The 23,820-nt window shown below is 38.9% G+C and overlaps 5 protein-coding genes and 1 long non-coding RNA gene across 16 annotated transcripts in view; 3 read left to right on the top strand and 3 right to left on the bottom strand.

Annotated features, from left to right (window-relative positions):
* The window catches only part of LOC137176846 (NLR family CARD domain-containing protein 3-like), a 376,610-nt gene that overhangs the window by 241,113 nt on the left and 111,677 nt on the right, over nt 1-23,820 (top strand). The gene's annotated exons all lie outside the window — the stretch shown is intronic.
* LOC137176844 (NACHT, LRR and PYD domains-containing protein 3-like) overlaps nt 1-23,820 on the bottom strand; it is a 277,333-nt gene that overhangs the window by 155,139 nt on the left and 98,374 nt on the right. The window lies entirely within an intron of this gene.
* Nucleotides 1-23,820, top strand: part of LOC137176849 (NLR family CARD domain-containing protein 3-like) — a 232,215-nt gene that overhangs the window by 179,795 nt on the left and 28,600 nt on the right. The window lies entirely within an intron of this gene.
* On the bottom strand, nt 994-9,154 carry LOC137176855 (CD59 glycoprotein-like). Of its 6 annotated transcripts, none has more exons than XM_067582847.1 (6): nt 9,015-9,154; nt 4,983-5,080; nt 4,255-4,338; nt 3,559-3,663; nt 3,042-3,115; nt 994-1,946 (listed from the first exon to the last, which is right to left on the bottom strand). In XM_067582847.1, exons 3-6 carry the CDS (start codon nt 4,307-4,309, stop codon nt 1,824-1,826), a joined length of 357 nt encoding a protein of 118 aa, XP_067438948.1. In that variant the 5' UTR covers nt 4,310-4,338; nt 4,983-5,080; nt 9,015-9,154; the 3' UTR covers nt 994-1,823. The 6 variants fall into 6 exon arrangements, with proteins under 6 accessions (XP_067438948.1, XP_067438949.1, XP_067438950.1 ...); XM_067582848.1 differs by lacking the exon at nt 9,015-9,154 and adding an exon at nt 7,318-7,408; XM_067582849.1 differs by lacking the exon at nt 9,015-9,154 and adding an exon at nt 5,986-6,087.
* Nucleotides 4,771-5,082, top strand: LOC137176864 (uncharacterized). Its single transcript, XR_010925876.1, has 2 exons — nt 4,771-4,848; nt 4,887-5,082. It is a non-coding gene; the product is annotated as an uncharacterized lncRNA (long non-coding RNA).
* dph3 (diphthamide biosynthesis 3) lies at nt 17,650-21,856 on the bottom strand. The gene is made up of 3 exons (XM_067583271.1): nt 21,625-21,856; nt 20,031-20,105; nt 17,650-18,217 (listed from the first exon to the last, which is right to left on the bottom strand). Exons 1-3 carry the CDS (start codon nt 21,730-21,732, stop codon nt 18,143-18,145), a joined length of 258 nt encoding a protein of 85 aa, XP_067439372.1. The 5' UTR covers nt 21,733-21,856; the 3' UTR covers nt 17,650-18,142.

The following is a 23,820-nucleotide window of genomic DNA, read 5'->3' as shown; positions in this document are numbered from 1 at the left end:
GTCTCCGGTTACACTCAGATATACACTGTAAAAAATACAAACCACCACAATGTAAAAAATAATACTCATATATACACTGTAAAAATACAGTACTGAACTACACTGTAAATTTTATGTATTATGTTCAAATTTACACTGTAAAAATATAAAACTACATTATAAAAAATGTACACACAAACTACACGGTAAAAATAATACAACATACAAATACACTGTAAAAAATACAACAACACATAACTGAACACTGTAAAAAATATTACAAGTCTACTCTGTTCAAGTATTCTGAACACAAAAATAATCCACACACAACTTAAAAAATATTAAATTGAAGATTACACTGTAAAAAGTAATATCAATAAAAAAACCATACACTGTAAGAATAAAACTACACTGAACCATACACTGTAAAAATATTACCACAACACTACACTCCAAAACTTTATAAACTGTGCTACATTGCAGAAAATACTAAACTGAACACTGTGCTGTAAAAAATATTCACCTGCAGTGTAAAAAACACTGCGTCAGTTTATTCAGTCATAATTTATTTGTTAGAATATCTGATGTTGTGACAGATCCATACCTTCAGTCAGTCTGCGGGGGGCGCTGCTCTGCAACACATCACAGGGAAACCCTCCCACACCTGGAAACACCTGCTGCTGCCTTCAGGTCCCATCAGGAAAACTCAGACAACCTGCAGACGTTTTTAACGTGTGTGTGTTTTTATGTCGTTCTCAGGACGCTGCTTCCTGTATCACCTCAACACAGAACTGAGCAGCTTCAAGCTGAACAGTGACTAAAAACACCTGAGCAGCTGTGCAGGACCTTTAAATAGAATCATAATTTCTTTTAAATAGTGGTGCAAATGAGGAGCTGAAACACTGTAAAAATAGGATCAAAAATACGTTCAGTTTTTCATTTAAACAAAGTATTTACACTAAAGAAATTCAAATAAAAACACTTTAAATCAAAACTTTAAATCAAAACATTGAGTCTGTTGTAAATGTTTATTTATTTAATATCTTTTACAAACAGTCATTTCAAACCCGTTAAAGAGCGAAGCAGCTTCACAAAATCATCTGAACTGATGAAAGTTTCACATTCTGACTTTAATTTCTTTAAACAAACAAACAAACAAATGTAGCTCTGATTCATTTCAATCAAATATTGATCTGAACTGATGGAAACTGAAGGTTTCAGTGACACTTTGAGTCAGAAAGTTTCTGTGAAAGTTTTGCAGGAAAAAGGAAACAGTTTTCAGTCGCTACGCTTGTCATTAATTGGCACCGTAATCAATAATCATCACTGAGTCAGCTGAGCGAACGAGAAAGTCAGACTTGATCTTCGTTAAATTTCAAACATACACAGAAAAATATTTCTAAGAAATAAGTAAATATTTATTGAAATGGATCTTAGATTTTAGCAGCTGCTTCAAAGAAATTCTGGAAATCAACGACTCTCAGATTTCACCCCAATACTTCACTAAAATGAACATCAAACAACGCAAAGCATTATGGGTCCTGTAGTTCTTCCATGTCAATGCACTTTTACGACATTACTAAGACTCTGAATGTCTCATCAACATGTTTCCTGTACAGATATTTAGAATGAATGAATGAAATGTGACCAATCAATAAACACCTCGAATGTTGAATCAATAATCAGCTTCATATAAATATTGATCATATGACGGAGCGAGAAAGCTTTGATTTTTACTACTCAGTGTGAATTTATGTCATTTAGAGAGACGTTTCTATGTGTTTGTGGACGCAGGTGGTGCTAGAGAGCAGCTCGGCAGCGTTAGTGCGTGTTTCTGGGTTTCTTCAGTAGATGCACCACCACATGACCGCCACCGAGGCCAGCAGACCAATCAGAGAGCTCGCTGCAGAGGAGGGGGCGGAGTTACACAGGTCGGAGTTGCAGCACTTGAAGGTAAAACTGGACACCTGGAAAAGATCAATGACGTCAGAATGTGTCTGATCAATCAGTGCTCCGAAAGTACAAATGTCAAAATTCTGTTCAACATAAAATACAACAAACTGATCAATAATCCAATAAACTGATCAATAATTCAACACCTCTGCTGTGGTTCTACTGGTTATAGAGTTTAGTGTAACTGAAACTTTAAGTAAACAGCCGTCAGATAAATGTAGAGAAGTAAAAAGTAGAATATTTCTTTCTGATATGTTGTAAAAGAAAGTAGAAAATCATCCAGTAAAGTCCAGAACAGAACTTCAGTAGAGAACAAGTAGAAACAGACTGGACTACATGAAACCTCCAGATTTAATTCAGTTTTATCTGACAGAAAAATGACGTGATGCAAATGTCCTGTACAGTGATAGAATACAGCAGAGTAGAATACAGTAGAGTAGAATCCAGTAGAGTTCAGTAGAATACAGTAGAGTAGAATACAGTAGGGTAGAGTAGAATACAGTAGAGTAGAATACAGTAGGGTAGAGTAGAATACAGTAGAGTAGAATACAGTAGAGTAGAATCCAGTAGAGTTCAGTAGAATACAGTAGAGTAGAATCCAGTAGAGTTCAGTAGAATACAGTAGAGTAGAATACAGTAGAGTAGAATACAGTAGAGTAGAATCCAGTAGAGTTCAGTAGAATATAGTAGAGTAGAATACAGTAGGGTAGAGTAGAATACAGTAGAGTAGAATACAGTAGAGTAGAATCCAGTAGAGTTCAGTAGAATACAGTAGAGTAGAATACAGTAGGGTAGAGTAGAATACAGTAGAGTAGAATACAGTAGAGTAGAGTAGAATACAGTAGAGTAGAATACAGTAGAGTAGAATCCAGTAGAGTTCAGTAGAATACAGTAGAGTAGAATACAGTAGAGTAGAATACAGTAGAGTAGAATCCAGTAGAGTTCAGTAGAATACAGTAGAGTAGAATACAGTAGGGTAGAGTAGAATACAGTAGAGTAGAATACAGTAGAGTAGAATCCAGTAGAGTTCAGTAGAATACAGTAGAGTAGAATACAGTGGAGCTGAATAAAGTAGGGTAGAATACAGTAGAGTTCAATAGAGTTTGTACCTGTGGGAACATCTGGCCCAGTCGGCGGTTCTCACAGTCTGAATACTTGAGACACCGGCGGTGGGTCATTCCTTCTGCAGGACAAACAGGACGATAGTAGAAACAGTAGATTCTGAGTAGAATCGCTGAACTTCAGATAGAATCTAAAGTTCTCAGAGTGTGAAGGATCAAACCTTCAGACACGAAGCACATTACAGTTTCTGACCTCTTCATATAAAAAGTCCAGAACATAAATAGAGTTTGGTGAGGCAGACTTTTCACTAATCATCAGCTGACCCTGTATCTTCATGTTAGGGCCTCTCTGGGGGCCGAGACCCACAGGTTGCAAACCTCTGGACAGAAAGTATCTTCAGCCAATCAGAATTCAGTTGTCTACAGTACAAGTAGACGCACAGGTAGAGGTACTAGAATATGTAGAGGTACAGTGGCACATAGAAGTACAGGAATAGGTAAACAGTTAAACAGGTAAACAGGTAAACAGGTAAACAAGTAGACAGGTAAACAGGTAAACAGGTACCGCTCTCGATGAGTGTCAGACAGGCATCGCCGTCGTGGCCACAGTCTCTTTGTTCGGAGCAGCTTCCTGTGTAATCCTCACAGCTGTAACACCGAATGGCTGATCCTGAAAAACACATTTCATCTAACAGCTCATCTGGATTTTCCGACCTGAGTCACTTGAGTCATATCAGCACCAACCCAAACCCAACAATAGAGCCCTGAGGGACACCTTTTGTTACTAATACTACTATTACTAATACTTTTATTACTAGCACAACCACCACTACTACAACTAATAATGATAATAAACAGTACTACTAATACTACTACCAATACTACTAATAATAGTAATAATAAACTTTATTACTACTAATGACAATAATAAACAGTACTACTAATACTACTACTACTAACCCTACTACCACTCTTATTACTGCTTACTATCTGTTTCCGTCCAGATGTTTTTCAGATTTGTGCTCATTCATCAGTTAACGGTTCGTGTTTCAGCAGCTGTGGTCACTTGAGTGACTTCATGTCAGTTAAAGTGGATTTCAGCAGCACACATGGTCTTCTTCCAGAATAAAAACAGACCATCTGTCATGTTAATGTTTTTGGTCGTTTAGATTAAAAAAGAGAAAGTAATAAAGCTTGAAACTGACCTGAAATCAGTCTCAGTACTTCAGAACATGATCTCATGAGACAGAATGAAACGTACCGAGTCCAATCAGAGCGCAGCACATCACCACGCAGATCCCCAGGGAGCGCTTCATTTTCACCTCTACACAGCTCACAGGTTCATCTGGAATCAGTTTGTCCACAGCAGCTCAGTCACCCAAACACTGAGTACCATAGAGTACTGTGTGTACAGTGTAGTACTGTGTGTACTGTGTGCACAGTATAGTACTGTGTGTACTGTGTTTACAGTATAGTACTGTGTGTACAGTGTAGTACTGTTTGTACTGTGTGTACAGTATAGTACTGTTTGTTCTGTGTGTACAGTATAGTACTGTGTGTACAGTATAGTACTGTTTGTTCTGTGTGTACAGTATAGTACCGTGTGTACAGTATAGTACCGTGTGTACTGTGTGTACAGTATAGTACCGTGTGTACCGTGTGTACAGTATAGTACCGTGTGTACAGTATAGTACCGTGTGTACCGTGTGTACAGTATAGTACCGTGTGTACAGTATAGTACCGTGTGTACCGTGTGTACAGTATAGTACCGTGTGTACAGTATAGTACCGTGTGTACAGTGTAGTACTGTGTGTACAGTATAGTACTGTTTGTACTGTGTGTACAGTATAGTACCGTGTGTACAGTGTAGTACTGTGTGTACTGTGTGTACAGTATAGTACCGTGTGTACAGTGTAGTACTGTGTGTACTGTGTGTACAGTATAGTACTGTTTGTACTGTGTGTACAGTATAGTACCGTGTGTACTCACTCAGTTGGGCGTTTCTGTTGTTGTTGTTGAGTTCAGGGACAGTGTGACTCTGACTGACAGCAGAATGGCGGAGAAAGGCGACGCCCACAGGGAGGATCCTGAGTGTAAGTATGAAGAATCAGTTTTATTGTTTTCTGTTTTCACTTTTACATGATAGTTTGAACTTCAGGAGAAACTGAAGTGAGGTCACACAGGGTTAAACCCACACTACTGTGAGATGTACTGAGTACAGCACATATATCACAGTAGTTAGTGTTTCCCCTACATTCACCGCACCGCCGCTGCAGAATTATGAGCGCCGCTGCTAAAATTTCAGACGATCATAAATGTCAACGAGCTACTAATGATTTTCTCTCGCACACCGTGCAACACCCTACGTTATTGTGGATTTTTTAGTCATACTCACTCTCTTCGTTCCTAAAAGGACATCTACGTGTTTTTGCAAGAGTAGCGTTGCTCCGTTAAGGAATAAGGCAGTGCGTGTGTGTGCGTGTGTGTGTGTGTGTGTGTGTGTAAGCAGAGCAAAGGTTTAGCCGTAAATTGTCAACCTGGCAGTAACTGTACAGTACAGGCTGTGTGTCACTTAATAAATGCTGCAGCTCCTCAAGAAAACACTCATCTATCGAGAGGGGTTAGCCCCGAAGTTAGCAACAACGCGTTAGCTTAACTTGACCAGGCTCACTTAAGGTGGACTTACTTTTAAGGTGGACCAGCAATTTTCATTTTAGTGTCAATCTCAGCCGCTGTTTAACAGAGAACGGAGAAGTGTGTGGCTGATGAGTCTCTGTCATATGCCCCCTCATATGCCACCCCTACCCCCATCATACGTTTCCTGGTGTCTACGTCATCACGCTGAGCATCAACCGTTCCGTAACCATTGAAATGCTAACATAAACGTTAACAGCTAAACCGCTAGCTAATATTAGCTAACAGATAACGTTATGTGGTAAGCACAAGCAGCTAAACACTGCACAGTATACGTATTAATACACGGTGTGTTTACCAGGCAGTCAAACACTCTCCTACAGGCTCTTAGAAGGTCAATATGATTTTCTCCAGCTGTTAGCATTTATAAGACTGTCTGTTTGTCTTTTTGAGCTGCTTATCAGTTGTCACACTGATATCTAGCAGCTTGTTATATTCTGTTTCTGCAGCACAGACGTCAGAAGACACTTTGGGTTGACCATTGAGTTACTATAAATAAATAAATCTTTATATATAGTCAATGCTTTGGACTCGTTTTCACTGTCTATACTATGGTTGTATCATATGGTAGTATAGGTAGTATAGTATAGGTAGTATAGGTAGTATAGCATGGCAGTATAGGTAGTATAGTATAGGTGGTATAGTATAGGTAGTATAGGTGGTATAGTATAGGTAGTATAGCATGGCAGTATAGGTAGTATAGTATAGGTGGTATAGTATAGGTAGTATAGGTGGTATAGTATAGGTAGTATAGCATGGCAGTATAGGTAGTATAGTATAGGTAGTATAGGTGGTATAGTATAGGTAGTATAGTATAGGTGGTATAGCATGGCAGTATAGGTAGTATAGTATAGGTAGTATAGTATAGGTAGTATAGGTGGTATAGTATAGGTAGTATAGCATGGCAGTATAGGTAGTATAGTATAGGTGGTATAGTATAGGTAGTATAGTATAGGTGGTATAGTATAGGTAGTATAGGTGGTATAGTATAGGTAGTATAGCATGGCAGTATAGGTGGTATAGTATAGGTAGTATAGGTGGTATAGTATAGGTAGTATAGGTATAGTATAGGCGGTATAGTATAGGTAGTATAGGTGGTATAGTATAGGTAGTATAGGTGGTATAGTATAGGTAGTATAGGTATAGTATAGGCGGTATAGTATAGGTAGTATAGGCGGTATAGTATAGGTAGTATAGGTGGTATAGTATAGGTAGTATAGCATGGCAGTATAGGTAGTATAGTATAGGTGGTATAGTATAGGTAGTATAGGTGGTATAGTATAGGTAGTATAGCATGGCAGTATAGGTAGTATAGTATAGGTGGTATAGTATAGGTAGTATAGGTAGTATAGGTGGTATAGTATAGGTAGTATAGGTGGTATAGTATAGGTGGTATAGGTAGTATAGGTGGTATAGTATAGGTGGTATAGGTAGTATAGGTGGTATAGTATAGGTGGTATAGGTAGTATAGGTGGTATAGTATAGGTGGTATAGGTAGTATAGGTGGTATAGTATAGGTAGTATAGGTGTTCTGCTGTTTCTAGAGGAGCTAAGCTAACAGCAGTTAGCACTAACAACATGAACAAACAGCCATTAAAGAGTCAAACACTGAAACTGTCGGTTACATTACCTTTAGATGGAGAAAAGAATCTGCGCCATCGTGTCAGAGAAAGAGAAGTAAATGTAGGCAGGAAATAGGCGGGAAGAGAGAGGTGTGACGTCACAGTGACCCGCAGCTGGTGTTACACTTTATTCTGTCACCTACTCAGTATCTTCACTTACTGACAGGTTATTGTCACGTGTGGAACTGTAATTATGGTGGATATAAATATAAACATCATATTAACCCTAAACTGCTTGAATATTTTACACTATGATTTGGAAGATTGATCTTCTGGTAACGAATCAACCAGAAATCACTTCCATCACCCAGGAGTTTGTTTTTGTTGCATTTGAGCAAAAATGTGCCATAAAAACACCAAGAAATATGTGATATTTGTAGGTTTGAAGTATTTTGTATTTGTAGAGTCCACTGAAGTTGTAAATATATACATATATATATATATATATAAATATTATATGAACGTCTATCTTAATTTTCTGTCAGCAGTTGCTTTCTGTCATTAAAAAGAGAGATTAATAAAACATTTTTTCACAAGAAATTCAGTATAAAAAATACAACATATTTGTACGGCTACTTGTTATTCTCCACTATTCCTTACTTCATCCTACACTTTGCTAAATATTGTTCTTTCTACCATAAATGTCAGATATGGATGGTTGTTGATTTAAGAAATATCTAATCCTCTAAGAACTGAGGCTGTGTGGTTTGTGTGTGTCGTCTCTAGACTGATGAAACCTACATAACTGCCTCTCAGACTGTAGGATCCGTTCTGTCTCACTGTCCTCACTATCAGCATGAAAAGACCCCGATCAATTGATCCGCTGCCTCTCGTCCATTTAGCTCATCAAATCTCCTGTATCCATCATTTCCAGTGAGAATTACTGTAGTAGATAATAAAACCAGGCATCATTTTCCATCATGTTAACGTCTCCATCACTGAACATTGTGTTGAACTAACTGCAGGTTTCAGTCGGGATTTAGAGCTGCTGAAAGTTACTGATGATCTGCTGACTGCATCAGACAAAGAGCTTCTCTCTGTACTCGTCTTGTTAGATCTTAGTGCTGCATTTGACACCATTGATCATCACATCCTGTTACAGAGATGGAACATTTAACTGGCATCAAACTGAAATGACAACTGTATTTACTTTGATTCTCTCATTTGTAACTGAAGCTCTGTGAAATCCCCACATATAAACATGTATATCAATATAAGTTTAGTATAAATATAGTTTGACTGCTGTTTGAGCTCTGATTGGTCGGTTAGCAGCTACTTCCTCACACAGTTTGTTAGAAGACAGCAGCACTCCAGCAGAGTCAGCACACGAGCCTCAACAAACACTAACTGTCACATTGCACAAAACCTCATCTGGACAATCAGTCTTTTCTGTTAAAGGAGCAAAACTATGGAGCTGAAAATGCAACACAATGTTAATGTTTTCAACAGAGGTGTTAAATCATGGCTGAAAGAGAAACAACACTGCTCTCACACCTAACACCCCTGTATAGACACACCTGGAGTTTGATTTTCTTTCTTTTTAACTTTGTAAAAAGCCTCCTGTGGACAGCTGTTGTAAATGAGCGTTTCTCTACAAACACTAAATACAGTGAACTGCTGCCTGTGCATAATTGTATGTTGCAGCTCCAATAAATAAATCAAATAAACTGAACTTAACACAGTCGACTGTAAGAAAAACACTCACACAGGAAGTAGAGACTCTGCTGCAGGTTGAGAGCGATGATCTGTCGACGATCACAACTGATGAAAGGATCAATCATCACCCTGAAACTAAACACTCACATGTCCTCATACAGATGCACCTGATTAGTTGGAGGTGATCATCAACTTCCTGTTACTGCTGGCCAATCACAGCCCTGCAGGCGTCTCCTCAACATCTCTGATGCTTGTGTGAACTTGTGAAAGGTTCAAATGCTCAGTGACAGTCATAGAAATCATGTTTGTGCGTCTGAACAGATGTTCCTGTGTGAACATGTGTTTATTGTGAAACAGATGCTGCCATGTGTGTTTGGGTGTAATCATGCATAGAGTAGAGGTTGGTGAGAAACACATGAAGAAGTTTTGGCTCCACTGTTCGGGGCTCACTCCTCTACAGCAGCTCGTATGTCTGTATCGGTGTGAGTGAGCCGCTCTGAGCATTAAAGACAGTCTGACAACACTATATCCACAGTGTCTCTTTCCTCATTGAAGTCAGGTGCAAGAGCTAAACTGCTGCGACACCCACAATCCTCTCCCTCAAGCACTGAATCAGCCAATAGCAGTTTTCCTCCTGCCATTAACAATGTGACTTATTAGACAGCTATTTAATACTTTAGTGAATCCAGTAACCTAACCTTACTAATTCACTCTCACAATAACGTTGCTGTGACTGTTGTTTATGCATCTTTTCTGATTTGTAATCATCATCATTTCATTTCACAGTAAAAAGCTGAGTGGCGACCCGCTGTCTCCAACCTTTACAGGAAGTGTTTTGCTGCTGCATCGCTGTGCACTTGCAGGCACAGTTAGAGCAGAAGAATGAGTCCCACAGTTCAACTTGTTCTGCTGAGCAGCTCTACTAGAAGAACATTGGTGAAAAATCAACCAACTGACTGAACTGGACTCATTTCTGTCATGTTGAATAAGAATTGAATGTATTTTTATTCTGTTGATTATTTCCTCACACATGATTGATCTTCAGGCCGTTACTTTGCAAACAGGGAGCTCACAGCGCAGTCTGACTCTTTATGTCCACTATCAAAGGCTGAGGCTTTATATCGCCTTGTGTTGACATTCCAACATCATCCTGCTTCTGGCTCAGCTGTAACCAAGAGAGTAGAAGTCACAATAGAAAGAGACTTTACTGTCACTCTGTGACTCCTGGAACTGACAGACTCTCCCAGTAAGTAGAGACAACAAAATGGTGGAGCGTTTCCATGGCGGAGCGTTTCCATGGCGGAGCGTTTCCATGGTGTAGCGTTTCCATGGTGGATGTGGTTTGAATGTGCTGTAAGCAGATGAAGCAGCAGCTCCTCCTCTGTCTGAATCAGGAAGTCTTTCAGTCCTTCCTCTTTAACTCAATGTTCAAACTCTGACTTGTACATTTGTTGATGTTTGATATGAAATAAAAGTTCAGATGAAGCTCTGACTTTATTTATTTATGTATGTATTTATTGGGTACATGTACAGTGTTAAACATAAATATTATCATTTGATGTACTGTACCAGAGTTAGCAGCTAATCTTCATCTGCAGTCCCTTCAGCAGGTCACAATTAAAACACATGAGAGCACAATAACAAACAGTACAAAGCAAAAAACACACAGGACACATAATACAAAATACAAAGCTACACACAATAACACATCACATACACCCACAATGTAAACTAGAAATTAATAATGTAAGCTTGTCGAATTAATAGATTATTTGCGTTCATGAGACCATGAGATGAAATTCAGAGTCAGTGGTTACAGAGCTGAGTAGTTTTAGCAGATTTTTAAATTGCTTTTGAACGTACTGATGGAACTGCAGCTCTTCATATCATCAGGTAAATGTTCCACTGAGTTGTGGCTTCACAGAGAAAGCTGACTGTCCAGATGCAGTGTGATGAAATGGTCCAATCTTGTATAGAGGATATTCTGGAGGATCTAATAGAACTTACTGATCGAGTGAACATAAAGTCACATCGTGGAGGAGGACAAACCATTTAACATGTTATAGGCACAAATCTGAGAATAATCTAAAATTAACAAAGCTCAGTAAATTGTATTTCTCCAGTATCCTATAGTGATGGAAATGCATTGGCTTTTTGTCCAGAGTTTTTATAGTTTGTTTGTATAAGGACTCAAAAGGTTTTATGGCTGTTTCTCCAGCCTGCCCCCAACATGTGATGCAATAAGACATCTGGGAAAGAATCATAGCTGCATAAATATCTGCAGCGTTCAAAGAGAGACAGTTTATAATATGTCTTAAATTTGCTAAGTTGTTCTTTATGGTTTTAACCGTTTTTTTTAACATGTGTGTCAAAGTTCATATTTGGATCCAGTGTCACACCAAAATATTTAAAATCAGTAACAATGTCGAGTTTTTCACCTTTGATGAGAATATCAGCGTTAGGAGGTTGTACCATAGTCTTAGAGAAAAACATACCTTTTGTCTTGTTTACATTTAGACTCAGACATGATTGATCAAGCCAGTGTGTGATCCTTTCCAATGCGATTGTTAGCTTAGCAGCAGCTAACTCAGCTGTTTTTGCATGTGTGTACACAATGGTGTCATCTGCATACATTTGTAGTTCTGCATCATGACACTGTTGAGGGAGATCATTAATATATAGACTAAATAATAGGGGACCTAACACTGACCCTTGTGGAACACCCATTGTGCACTTCATGTTACTGGACAGTGTGTCACCAACTTTAACACATTGTCTCCTATTAGACAAATATGAAGACATCCATGCCAGTGCTCTAGATGAGAAGTTAAATTTAGAGAGTTTCAATATTAAAACATCATGATTGACTGTGTCGAATGCTTTACGCAGATCTAAAAATACAGCACCAACTACTCCTCCTTTATCAAGTCTTGATTTAATTTGCTCTATTAAGTGCAAGGTAGCAGTTTCAGTGGAATGATTTGCTATAAAGCCAAATTGCAAACAATGTAGACCAAAACTGCTTGTATTAAGAAATGTTGTCAGTTGTTTAATGACAACTTTCTCAGCAACCTTTGAGAGTACTGGCAGTATACTTATTGGTCTGTAGTTACTGGCTTCAAGGCGGTCTCCAGATTTAAAAATAGGCGTGACGATGGCACATTTCCAGTCATCAGGAAAGGATCTGTGTTTAAAAGACAAGTTAATTAAATGAGCAATAGGGGGAGTTAAAATATCTTTGTGTGATTTGACAAACATGGTGTCAAATTGGAAAGCATCTCTACTTTTGGAGCTTTTTGAGGAGCTGATGATTTTGTTTACTTCTAAGTCATTAGTCTCTAAAACCTGGTCTGTAGCATCTATAGCAACAATATCCAGTTTCTTTTTTCGTAATTTTTTTCCTAACTCATTTACAGACTCAAGAAAAAAATGATTTAAGACAGAAGCAACAGTAAGATGATCTTCAATTAACTTTCGTTAGCGTTAGAATCTACACTGCAAAAACTCCCCTACTGGAAACGCTACTAAATATTCTTTGAACTGGTGAAATTTGATCATTTCAAGCAAGAAAATCTGCCAAAAATTAATTAACATCTATCTTCTTCTCTGTCGACACCCACAAACCTGAAACCTGCAGACGTGCTGCTCTGCAGGTATCAGTGACCACTTTCTGTTACTGAAACATGTCTACTAACCTGCAGGGCTGTGATTGGCCAGCAGTAACAGGAAGTGGTCGCTGAAACCTGCAGAGCAGCACGTCTGCAGGTTTCAGGTATGTGGGTGTTGACAGAAAAGAAGACATCTTAAGTTTGCAGACGTGCTGCCCTGCAGGCGTCTCCTCAACATCTCTGATGCTTGTGTGAACTTGTGAAAGGTTCAAATGCTCAGTGACAGTCATAGAAATCATGTTTGTGCGTCTGAACAGATGTTCCTGTGTGAACATGTGTTTATTGTGAAACAGATGCTGCCATGTGTGTTTGGGTGTAATCATGCATAGAGTAGAGGTTGGTGAGAAACACATGAAGAAGTTTTGGCTCCACTGTTCGGGGCTCACTCCTCTACAGCAGCTCGTATGTCTGTATCGGTGTGAGTGAGCCGCTCTGAGCATTAAAGACAGTCTGACAACACTATATCCACAGTGTCTCTTTCCTCATTGAAGTCAAGTGCAAGAGCTAAACTGCTGCGACACCCACAATCCTCTCCCTCAAGCACTGAATCAGCCAATAGCAGTTTTCCTCCTGCCATTAACAATGTGACTTATTAGACAGCTATTTAATACTTTAGTGAATCCAGTAACCTAACCTTACTAATTCACTCTCACAATAACGTTGCTGTGACTGTTGTTTATGCATCTTTTCTGATTTGTAATCATCATCATTTCATTTCACAGTAAAAAGCTGAGTGGCGACCCGCTGTCTCCAACCTTTACAGGAAGTGTTTTGCTGCTGCATCGCTGTGCACTTGCAGGCACAGTTAGAGCAGAAGAATGAGTCCCACAGTTCAACTTGTTCTGCTGAGCAGCTCTACTAGAAGAACATTGGTGAAAAATCAACCAACTGACTGAACTGGACTCATTTCTGTCATGTTGAATAAGAATTGAATGTATTTTTATTCTGTTGATTATTTCCTCACACATGATTGATCTTCAGGCCGTTACTTTGCAAACAGGGAGCTCACAGCGCAGTCTGACTCTTTATGTCCACTATCAAAGGCTGAGGCTTTATATCGCCTTGTGTTGACGTTCCAACATCATCCTGCTTCTGGCTCAGCTGTAACCAAGAGAGTAGAAGTCACAATAGAAAGAGACTTTACTGTCACTCTGTGACTCCTGGAACTGACAGACTCTCCCAGTAAGTAGAGACAACAAAATGGTGGAGCGTTTCCATGGAGGAGCGTTTCCATGGTGGAGCGTTTCCTTGGTGGAGCGTTTCCATGGTGGAGCGTTTCCATGGTGAGCGTTTCCATTGTGGATGTGGTTTGAATGTGCTGTAAGCAGATGAAGCAGCAGCTCCTCCTCTGTCTGAATCAGGAAGTCTTTCAGTCCTTCCTCTTTAACTCAATGTTCACTATCAAGAACCACGCCACAACAATATGTCGTTTAAAGGGGGAAGATGTCATCAGGCTGGTCTGGGAGGATGTACCGAAGACCGGGCGGAGGGAGACTCAGTGTGGGGGTTCCATTGCAGGCACGTATATCCACCCGAGCTGATCACGGGCCTTCAGACAGTGCCTGGAATGAGACATGGGAGAGGTATGCACCGGATTGAATAGGAAGGAAGGGATGAAGGGATGAGGTCGGAAGATGGAAGGGAAAGGGAGGGTGGGTCGAGAAATCTGAGACAAACAGGGCAGGATGGGTTGACCCGGCATAAGTAGGCAAACTAAATGACTGTGATCATATGCAGTTTATTTAAAGGTGCACTACGTAGTTTTGAGAGAGACAACTGTTTCCATTTGCAGAGCCTGCTACTATGATGTCATTCTTTGAATGAGTCTGTCTCATTGGATCATTAAATATCTTGTGCTCCTGCCATTGTTTTTCCCTCAACATAGTTTATTGTCATGTATATTTTCATAAAGCACAGAATGTGAGTAGAAAAGCTTTCCAGACTTTATTTAAACATCATGGTGCTGAATCAAAGCCAACGTTTGGACTTACGCCTTCATCAGGGTCAAATAGGAATACTGGCTTCAAACCATCCTATAGGATCATCACATCATTTGCTAATCAGGCCTCATCTGTGTCACCTGCATTCTTACCTGTGTTTGCTTTACACATTATGGCGCCATCTGGTGGTTCAGTTCAAACACATCAATCCAGCCAAAACAACAAACCTCAAATGAATTTCACACAAATTGTATCAAAGCTAAATAATAAGAGTTGAAGTGCAGCTCTTCATTCAGTCCATGTGGCCGTAGTGTGTTTCATTTATGTTTCCACAACGTTTCAGAAGCAACAGATCCAGAAGCCACCTCGCTTATTGCAGCTCACTTTCTCAAAGTCTTGGAAGTGAAGACTAGAAATTGTGTGTCTGTGTTGTAGAAAATGTTTTGCTGCAGGAGAAGTTGGATCCTGTCTCCTAATAGTGTTTTTGTGTTGTGAAATCTGAATTTTCAACGGTGCTTTTGTCTTCAACACAAACATCAAGCACATGGACATTTCAGCATAGAAACACGTGACTGGTGGCACAGTTATACGTCCCTTTACATTAAAGGTCTGAGCTGAATGAGGATGTCTCAACTCTTTAGTGCAGTTTGTGTTGTTGCAATAAACGCATGAATAACAAGGAGAATTCAGCTTATCATGGACTTCTGGGCAGCTTCTCACATCTGAAGAGACCAGAATTCCACCTTAAGAGCAATATGGGAAATCTACAGCTTTTTTCTCGGTTTTCTTTAGTCACAGGGCACCAATTTAAAAAATAATTGCACAATTCTACTACATAGGTGACCTTGTTTTAAGAAATCATCATATTCACTACAGTGACTTTTCCCTTTAATACAGGTTTAATATAGCTTTTTTTCTGTCTGCTTTGGATCTGAAAATTTGGTTCAGCCAATTTCTCTTATCGTGACATAATATGCAAGACTCGAGGTATATTTCATATCAGCTGCTGCCAAGTATAAATATCAGAACACTGGTTAACTGTAGCTTTAATTTGTGCCTCTCACACAGAGCTGCTGGTAGTGTTAATAAGTCTGATAAAAGACAACAAAGAGGCAACATGTGTAGATTCACTATTAGAAAATACAATATAAATGATCATTTCTACGCTGACAGTAAACACATCTACCACCCTTTAAAAGCCAGTGACCCTTCCAGCTCTTGATACTGGGAAAAAAATGCTTGTCAGAAGTCCATTGTTGGATGATTTAGAACTTTTTACATTTGAATGCCAATAAGAAAGAAATGTTGCTTGTTGGTCCATCCAGACGTAGAACAGTATACGTGGAATGTTTTCATTAATCTGAATGGCTGCACAGTTCCACGGAGCCATGTAGTCACTCGTTTGGGGATAGTTTGTTTTTTTTACCCCTGCCAGCCTGCCTAACCTTTGCGCCACATACCAAGAATGTTAGCCCCGATCCATCCCACTTGATCCATTTCACATACAGAAATCCTTGTACATGCTTTTATTACATCCAGAACTGAATATTGAAACATGCTTTTTCTGGTTTATCCATGACAGTAACAAGCGATCTTCAATTGGTCTAAAATGCAGCAGTTAGAAGCAGCTTGAAGTTACAGAAGTAATGAAATAACTATGTTGAATGTATATTTGTTTCTGAACGTTGTTTAACCTCACAGAACCTCTTTTATTCACTCTATTACAGCAAGACCATTATTAATCAGAAAATATCTTGCAATACTTGAACGTTATGAGATGAATGTGTTTACAACTTTAATGTGAAATACTAGAACGCAGTGACTTGAAGTGTGATTTCTGCATGTAAAAACTCAGAATTAGACTTGCAATTTGAGGTTAGGGTTACTTGTGGGATGGGATTTTGTTACAATATATCAAACTGTTTCAAATTAATAAAAAAAACTCAAAACTAATGAAAAAATACTTTGAACAAAAAAATGAATAAATAAATGAAATTGATTCGTCTATTGGGATTTATCACAGATAATATTCAATCTTTAATATTAATTTCACTTCGATTTGGCCAAAACCTAAAGTTCTCCACTGATCCTTCATTACGGGACAGAGTCAGACCTGAATGCACTTCTGGAATATAATGTTTATGATGTTTAAAGTTTAAGAGTGCAGGATGTGGGAGGCACGAAGAGAGCATTGAGTGGTAAAATAACTATATTAACTAAATACGAATTAGTTTTTTTAATTAACGAATTTGTGCAGAAAAAGAGTCAAATGACGCGCCAAACGCCAAACTCATCTCTGATCACGAGTTCAGGTTTTGTCGAGCCAGCTCACACAAAGACAGCCTGGATATGTTGAACTTCCTTCGTAGCACACCTCTCAGGTAATCCCCGTATTTAACGCTGATTTAACGTCACAACACCAAGAACAGAAGCCCTATGAGGAGAAAAATATACTTCTGGAGATCCACTTTCTAAGTCTGATCTAAATTATTTTCTCTCCTGTGCTCATGAATTAAGAACTGCTGAAAAACAGGTTTTGCCAGGGTCCGGGTGTGTGTGTGTTGTAATACCAATCTCAGCCACAAGAGGGCACAAGTGCACCACTACCCCATGTTCTAGCACTGAATGCATTCATGTTTTCTACCAGGTGAGTTTTAATTTCTCCACTCGCTCTAAACACAAGATGCATATATAGTAAGTTATGTACATTACTGTCATGTCTTTCTTTTGGCTAGAAATGTATTTTAATCAGCACTAATCTGCCATTAGCCTTAGCTAAATTATTATAAATATTATATAATATGTAATTTATATTATATAGAGCCTATTTGTATAATTGTCTTATAATTTTATTGTTTTATTTCTGCTTTACATATGTCTAATTCTAATATTTCATATATAATAGAATTAATTCCAGCATTTGTTTTTATTTTCATTATTTTTAAACAAAGCTCACAAATAAAAAGAAACTGAATTTAAAAAACATTTGCATCAAAATCTGAATATAAGTGAATAAAACTAGAATATAAATGAAGATGAATTCTGTTAAAATGAGCACAAATGCTGACAAAAGAGGGACAGAATATCATTTTAATATGAGACATATTTACAGGCGTTTTCTCAGAAAACAAACACGCAACATTTAACGGACAGAAAGCAGAAACTAAATGTTTCCACTTGTTTCATTTGTTATTCAGGCAGCTGTTTGTTTCCTGACAATACGAAAACTTTCAACTTTAACAGTTTGTTCATTCATCAGTAAAGGAAAATGAATATTCATTGATGACTCTGATGTTTCCCAGCAGCTCCTGAACGCATCGTCTTTTCAGATCACTTCTAAAGAAAGGTGACGGTTTAAGTTAAGAATCGATCAGCAGGGATGAAAATGATCAAATGAGCTAAAACGCCTGAAAACCACAGAAGAAGAGATAAAAATGTGAACTCCATGTGAATTTGAACGTGAACACGAGCTGCTCCTGAGGTTCTGATCCGGGTTCACAAGCATCTCTTGTTGTGCATAAATAAAGTGTTTTTAAAGGAGCAGTCCGTGGTTCTGCGGAGGAGGCGGGTCAGGACTGAGCCAGCTCCAGTTTGCTCTCTGATGACGACGGAGCCTCGATGATTTCTCCGGACATGAACAACTCCTGAAACATGAAACAACAAACAACATCAGAATAAACACGTCTTTATATTCGTTTCTACACTTTCAGTCAGAGTCTGGACCACTTCTGCTTTTCATTTGACCTGTTTTAGACTTAGACTGTGAAATATTTTACGGTGGAACTGAAATTAATGTAAATAATTACAAAAGAAGCTGAAATGTAAGTTTGATTTGTTTTTCTGCAGTGACAGCGCCCTGGTTTCCTGTTTTAAAATACTATAACATACAAACATGCATAAGAACAAAAAGAGGAAACACAGTGTCATCAGTGAAATTATAACTGACCATGAAACCAAACTCCACTTAGACTATATGACAAGTCTTCTGGCAACACGAGAGCACACAGAGACACTGCCAAGATATAAAAGAGCTCAAACAAGAGTTACGACAAGAGCAAACCACACATAAAGACCGACTGAAGAGGAGATGGAGGAAGAAATCACTGACCTCTGACAAGAATTAGACCGTAAACTGACAGAGAACAACAAGGAACTACAGACAGAAGGTGAACATCACCGAAGTCCAGTCACGCACAGCAGAAGAGAGGAAGACGGAGGAGTGATACACCGTCGCTGACGTGGGAGCAGACACGTCGGATGCAAGAAGAAATAACCGATCCTGAAGGGAGATCAAGGAGAAATAACATCCGTGTCTTCGGCTTCGCAGCTCCGCTATCAAATACCTGCAGCGACTCCTAAACACTGAAGTCCAGCTGCCTGAAGGAAGTCCTCTCCAGATCCAACCAGCCCAAAAACCAGCCGGACTGCTGCTCCCAGATCAACCGTCTACAGGTCCAGACCAAAGACTGATAGTGGAGAAAGCGTAGCAGAAGAAGATGCATGTTGGGGCAAACAAATCTTCTCTGATCATGATTATCCTGCTGAAACTGTCCAGAAACGAAGGACATATGTGGGCATCAAAACCGCTGCTTTCAGACATCGCTCGCAAAGATACGGATACATCGGAACAACGGAGTGAAGACGTATGAAAGCGGCAGGGAAGCTGCACGGAACATGAAGGAAAGAGGCGACACGGTGGACGGACCAGACGGGAGGATGGAGGAGCGTCGCAGTGGCAGCGAGTGACGGAAAGAACAGAGACGGGATACAGCGAGTCAGATCAGACTAGATCTCAGAAATGTTTTGCTGAAGGAAAAAGGAAACACTGTGGAGCAAAAAAAGGTTTCAACAGACCTTCAACAAAGAATATCTGTGAAGCATTGAATGGAACTTTGTCCACATACTGGTTTATCAGGGGAGTCAAAGAGTTAGTGATGAAACTCTCCAGTTACCAAAAGATGGAGGGACATGGGTCTCCCTAAACTAAAGAAAAGATTACACATTACACAGCAAAGTGGAAACAAACTGAAAAAGAGTTTGAAGAATATCCAAACCGGAATATTACTGGAGATGAAGAAACATACAAGAGAATTAAAAATCAGTCCAGAGTAAATATATGAACATAGATCTACCGTGCTGGAGAGAGTATTACAACAGACCACTCACATATATTTGGAATTTAAACAAAATGTTTTGGAAAAAGGTTTATAAAATTCAGCAAAAGACACTAGGATATGATATCACTATGAACTACAAGGTACTCAAACTGTGTCATTTTACCAAAGAAAACGTATGAATAAGGGAAACCTTTCCCTTATGAGGTCAGTCTCTACTAGTGGAGCAAGCAGCCGAGCTGACAAAGATGGCGACTGCGAGTGGCGGGAATAACGTTACAGGACCAGTCCGCTCCTGTTTGAGAGCGTGTTGTTAAACCAGGCGTGAGCTCTGCGTACAAACCTGATCGTAGATGACTTTAACGATGAGCGAGCAGCTCGGACACGTCGCCACCTCCTCGCCGTTCTCCAGGTCCTCCTGTCAAACACAAACACACAGCTTCACTTACACATTTCTACTGATGTTTACAGCTCAAACTTCATCTGATGAGACCTCTGCTGACACCAAAAACAGCAGGTGGATGCGTTAAAAGTGAAGTCAAACAGGTTCACTATGAGGTTGACAGTAGAAATAAAGTGAAAAGCAACCAAACACCATTAAAAAAAAAACAGAAAGAGTCAGTTTCTTTCACAAAACCAAAGAACCAAACTCAGTTCAATAATGTAGGAATTTGATGTGCTTGTCTGAATGTCCTCTGGAAAAACACTAGGATGGTTTAAAACCCATCACCTATCAATACAAGTGATCAATAAATCCTTCATGCTGAATTCATCAGAAACCCTCAACGTCTAGTGGGAGCCAATCGCTTTTCTGCTATCTAAATAAATAAACCACTGATGGATGAAGACGATCTTTCTATGGTGTTTGGTGTGAAGTCGGTCGGCATGGAAACATGATCAATAATAATAATAATAATAATAACTGCAATATAATTCATAATAATAACTGACTGATATATAAACAAGGAGTATTTTTCTTTAATAAAAGCAAACAAATTCCATTCAAAAATGGAGATATTTTACGTCCTCGTCCTGATGACCTCGATCGACTTACTAGTGAAACATCAAATAAAACCTTTCATGTATCAATACAAATGATCGATAAATCTGTGCCGAATCCACCTGAGGCCTGAACCAGGAAACAGGAGGTAACTTCAGCTGTAACTCCGGGTTTCATCACCATGGTAACAGGTTAACACCCCGACCGCTGACCAATCAGATCACTGGAAATAAAGAGTCATCGTTCTACAGGACAAAAGTCTGAGTTACAATAAAGTGACTTTTCAAAAAGATCAATATATATTTTTATAGATCAGAAGAAACATTTTATTGTTTCGTGTTTCTGGTTTTAAATCTGAGCTTCTAACAAACGGACTAAACACATATTTTAATAGTTTAACAGTGATTTTACTCTCTGATTCATCGCTGCAGTCAGAATAACATCAGACAACTGCAGATAAACACCAGAGATCAATAATCCTCACTGTTAATTGGCTCCATGATTATAAATTATCAGTCATTAACTACTTTTATACTCTTTGCTTCAGCAGCAGAAACAGTCTGACGTTACTTTAAGTTTATGTGACATATTCAGATGGTTTCTAAACAGTAATAATATTCCCTCTATACTTCAGTCATATAGAATAATTCCTACATGTATTTTATTTATTTATGATTTCTAGTGTTTGTTGTATGATTACAGGCTCGTTTACATTTCATCATTCATCATATGAAGAACTTCATTCATGGTTCTGATCCCAGAGTTACTGAGCTGCTTGTTAACAGCTTCATAGATCTGGTTCTGGACGGACAATGTTAGGCTCAGTGAGGCCAGATAACCAGAAGAAATCCTGGATATGTTGAACCTGCTTGGTATTACAGGCCCCAGGAGACCGGTAGCAGTTAGCCGGTAGCAGTTAGCAGTTAGCCTTGGTTACCTTAGTTATGGCGAATCTGTCTCCGCAGGGACACGGAAAGTAAAACGTCTCCGTGTCTTCGTCATACTCAAAGTCCTCGATCTCCACTTCGTCGTGAAACACCGACATTTCATCCGAAAACTGGACAAATGTGTCTGAAAAAAAGATGTCAACAGTTCAGCGTCTGTTGTTGACGCGTGTGGTGGGCACGGCGTGATGACGCAACTCGCAGTTGTCTCAGACGTGTGACGCATTTTTCTTCTTCTACTGTGATGTTTACGGCAGCTGGCAGCCATGATGATGCCACCTGCAGGTTTCAGTGTCCAATCATTCTGTGAGGAAGTAGGAGGGAGGAGACAAAAAGTTACCGTGATAAAATAAGAATAAACATAAATATCTGTAAGAAAAATATACAGGAGACATGTAGAAAATGCAAACTGCACGATAGGCTGGAAACAGTTTAAAATGTGTCTGTAGTTCCTATTCATGTCCACCAGGTGGCGCCATTTGAGCAGAAACAGCAGCTGCTGGAAAGCAATTCTAGGACTCCAGTGCTTTTAAATTTAAGGTTGTTTATTTGGTATTTTTGCAGGAGTAAGACCTTTTTTCATATTGAGCTTTTCTTTTGATCTCTTGTTTGTTTTTTTTTCAATTTATCTAATCCTCCTATTTTATTACTTTGATTCTGATTTTATCATTTAAGCTTTTTTGAGGGTTTTCCATTCAGGGTGCAACGGATCACAAAACTCACAGATCGGATCATTCTTCGGATCAGCAAAAAAGAAATAAAAGGGGGGGACAAATAAAACTTTGCTTTACATATATTCTGTAAAACACAGCAAGAAACTTTTGCCCCGTGGTCTTAAACGCTGGTTTGGTTGTTGCTCTTCAAAATCCCTGTTAGCAACACGCTGTCTGTCCAAGACTTGTAGCTACAGCAGTTACTTTGTCTTAAATGAGACATTACACTTTGCAATTAATATGTGCTTCACATCCCGAACCGTGAGAAGCGATCTGTACGTATCATGGATCACCACTATTTTCCATTATAGTCTTGTCTTCTATGTATTATATGTATTATTGTGCCATTGTATTATATTTCTTACTATTGCCTTTTATGTATTATTCATTTAATCATGTATACCTGTACTGTGGCAGATGTCACGGCTGACTGCAAAGCACTGTGGGTCAACTCTTGTTGTTTTTATGCGTTATATAAATAAAAGTGACTTTGCTTTTTTCCTTCACAGCTGGTGTTACTTTGGGGAGCTGTTTTACAGGACAAACATAAAATTTCAATAAACATGATGAAGATATGAACATAACAAAAAACAAGTCAGGACGGTCGGCTACACCAGTGGTTCTCAAAGTGGAGTTCTTCAGTGCCAGTGCAAGATACACTGGGTTAATTATGTTAATGTCAATCATTTTTAAACAATCATCACTGGTCAATGAATGATCTGAATAAATCAAAGTCACCACAAAGACATCAAGCTGAACTCCATTGGAAAATGTACAACAAAGTTTTGTACAGCAAAGAGACATCCAGTATTAAATATTTTAATTTTATGTAAAACATGTAAATGATTATTGAACGCTCTTAAAATATTGCTGGTTAACTGGTCGGATATCCGACTCAGAAAGTCAGAAGAACCTTGTGTGAAAGTTGTAGTAATATGCTCTATATTAGCACTTATGTCTTATTTGTGTCTCATTAAATCAGTCGTACACACAGTACCATCCAACTTCTGTGGCTGCGTACCACGTACCAACTGGTATGGCTAACAATGGCTAACAATGGCTAACAATGGCTAACCAGGCTAGAACTGGTTTTCCAACTTCTAAAATAATACAATACAATAATATTTTCTACAGAAATCTCTAAAATGATGCTTCAGCACAAACAAATGCAGGTTTTTGGTGGTCTTTGGTGATTGAGAGTTGAAACTTGACATCTGGGAAGAGCACAAAACTGTAATAAAAATGCTTATTTCCTCAGTGTAGTTCTGTATCACAAAGTCGAAGTGTTTTAAACTCTTTAAAAGTCTAAAAGTTCGCACCACTGGACATTTTCTGGATGTTAGATCAGAAATCTTCCATGAGACAAACCAAACATTGATCAAAACTTTAAATGAGTGATCTCAGATTGTCTACAGATCTCAAACGTCAGGCTGTAATTTGGCTGATATGTCTCTAAGAAGATGCTTTCTCGAAAAA

Source organism: Thunnus thynnus, chromosome 24 (assembly GCF_963924715.1).
Source record: "Thunnus thynnus chromosome 24, fThuThy2.1, whole genome shotgun sequence".
Classification (NCBI taxonomy): Eukaryota; Metazoa; Chordata; class Actinopteri; order Scombriformes; family Scombridae; genus Thunnus; species Thunnus thynnus.
Note: the sequence above shows the minus strand (reverse complement) of the source record. Positions and strands in the feature narration are given on the sequence as shown.

What these genes read in the sequence shown, in the direction of transcription:
- LOC137176855 (XM_067582847.1), bottom strand. Translation starts at nt 4,309, where the DNA reads ATGAAGCGCTCCCTGGGGATCTGCGTGGTGATGTGCTGCGCTCTGATT. An exon ending in CTGCGCTCTGATTGGACTCG is followed by an intron (nt 3,664 to 4,254) that starts GTACGTTTCATT and finishes TGTGTTTTTCAG; the next exon opens with GATCAGCCATTCGGTGTTAC. An exon ending in TCTGACACTCATCGAGAGCG is followed by an intron (nt 3,116 to 3,558) that starts GTACCTGTTTAC and finishes TTTGTCCTGCAG; the next exon opens with AAGGAATGACCCACCGCCGG.
- dph3 (XM_067583271.1), bottom strand. Translation starts at nt 21,732, where the DNA reads ATGTCGGTGTTTCACGACGAAGTGGAGATCGAGGACTTTGAGTATGAC. An exon ending in ACAGATTCGCCATAACTAAG is followed by an intron (nt 20,106 to 21,624) that starts GTAACCAAGGCT and finishes TGTGTTTGACAG; the next exon opens with GAGGACCTGGAGAACGGCGA. An exon ending in TTAAAGTCATCTACGATCAG is followed by an intron (nt 18,218 to 20,030) that starts GTTTGTACGCAG and finishes TTCATGTTTCAG; the next exon opens with GAGTTGTTCATGTCCGGAGA.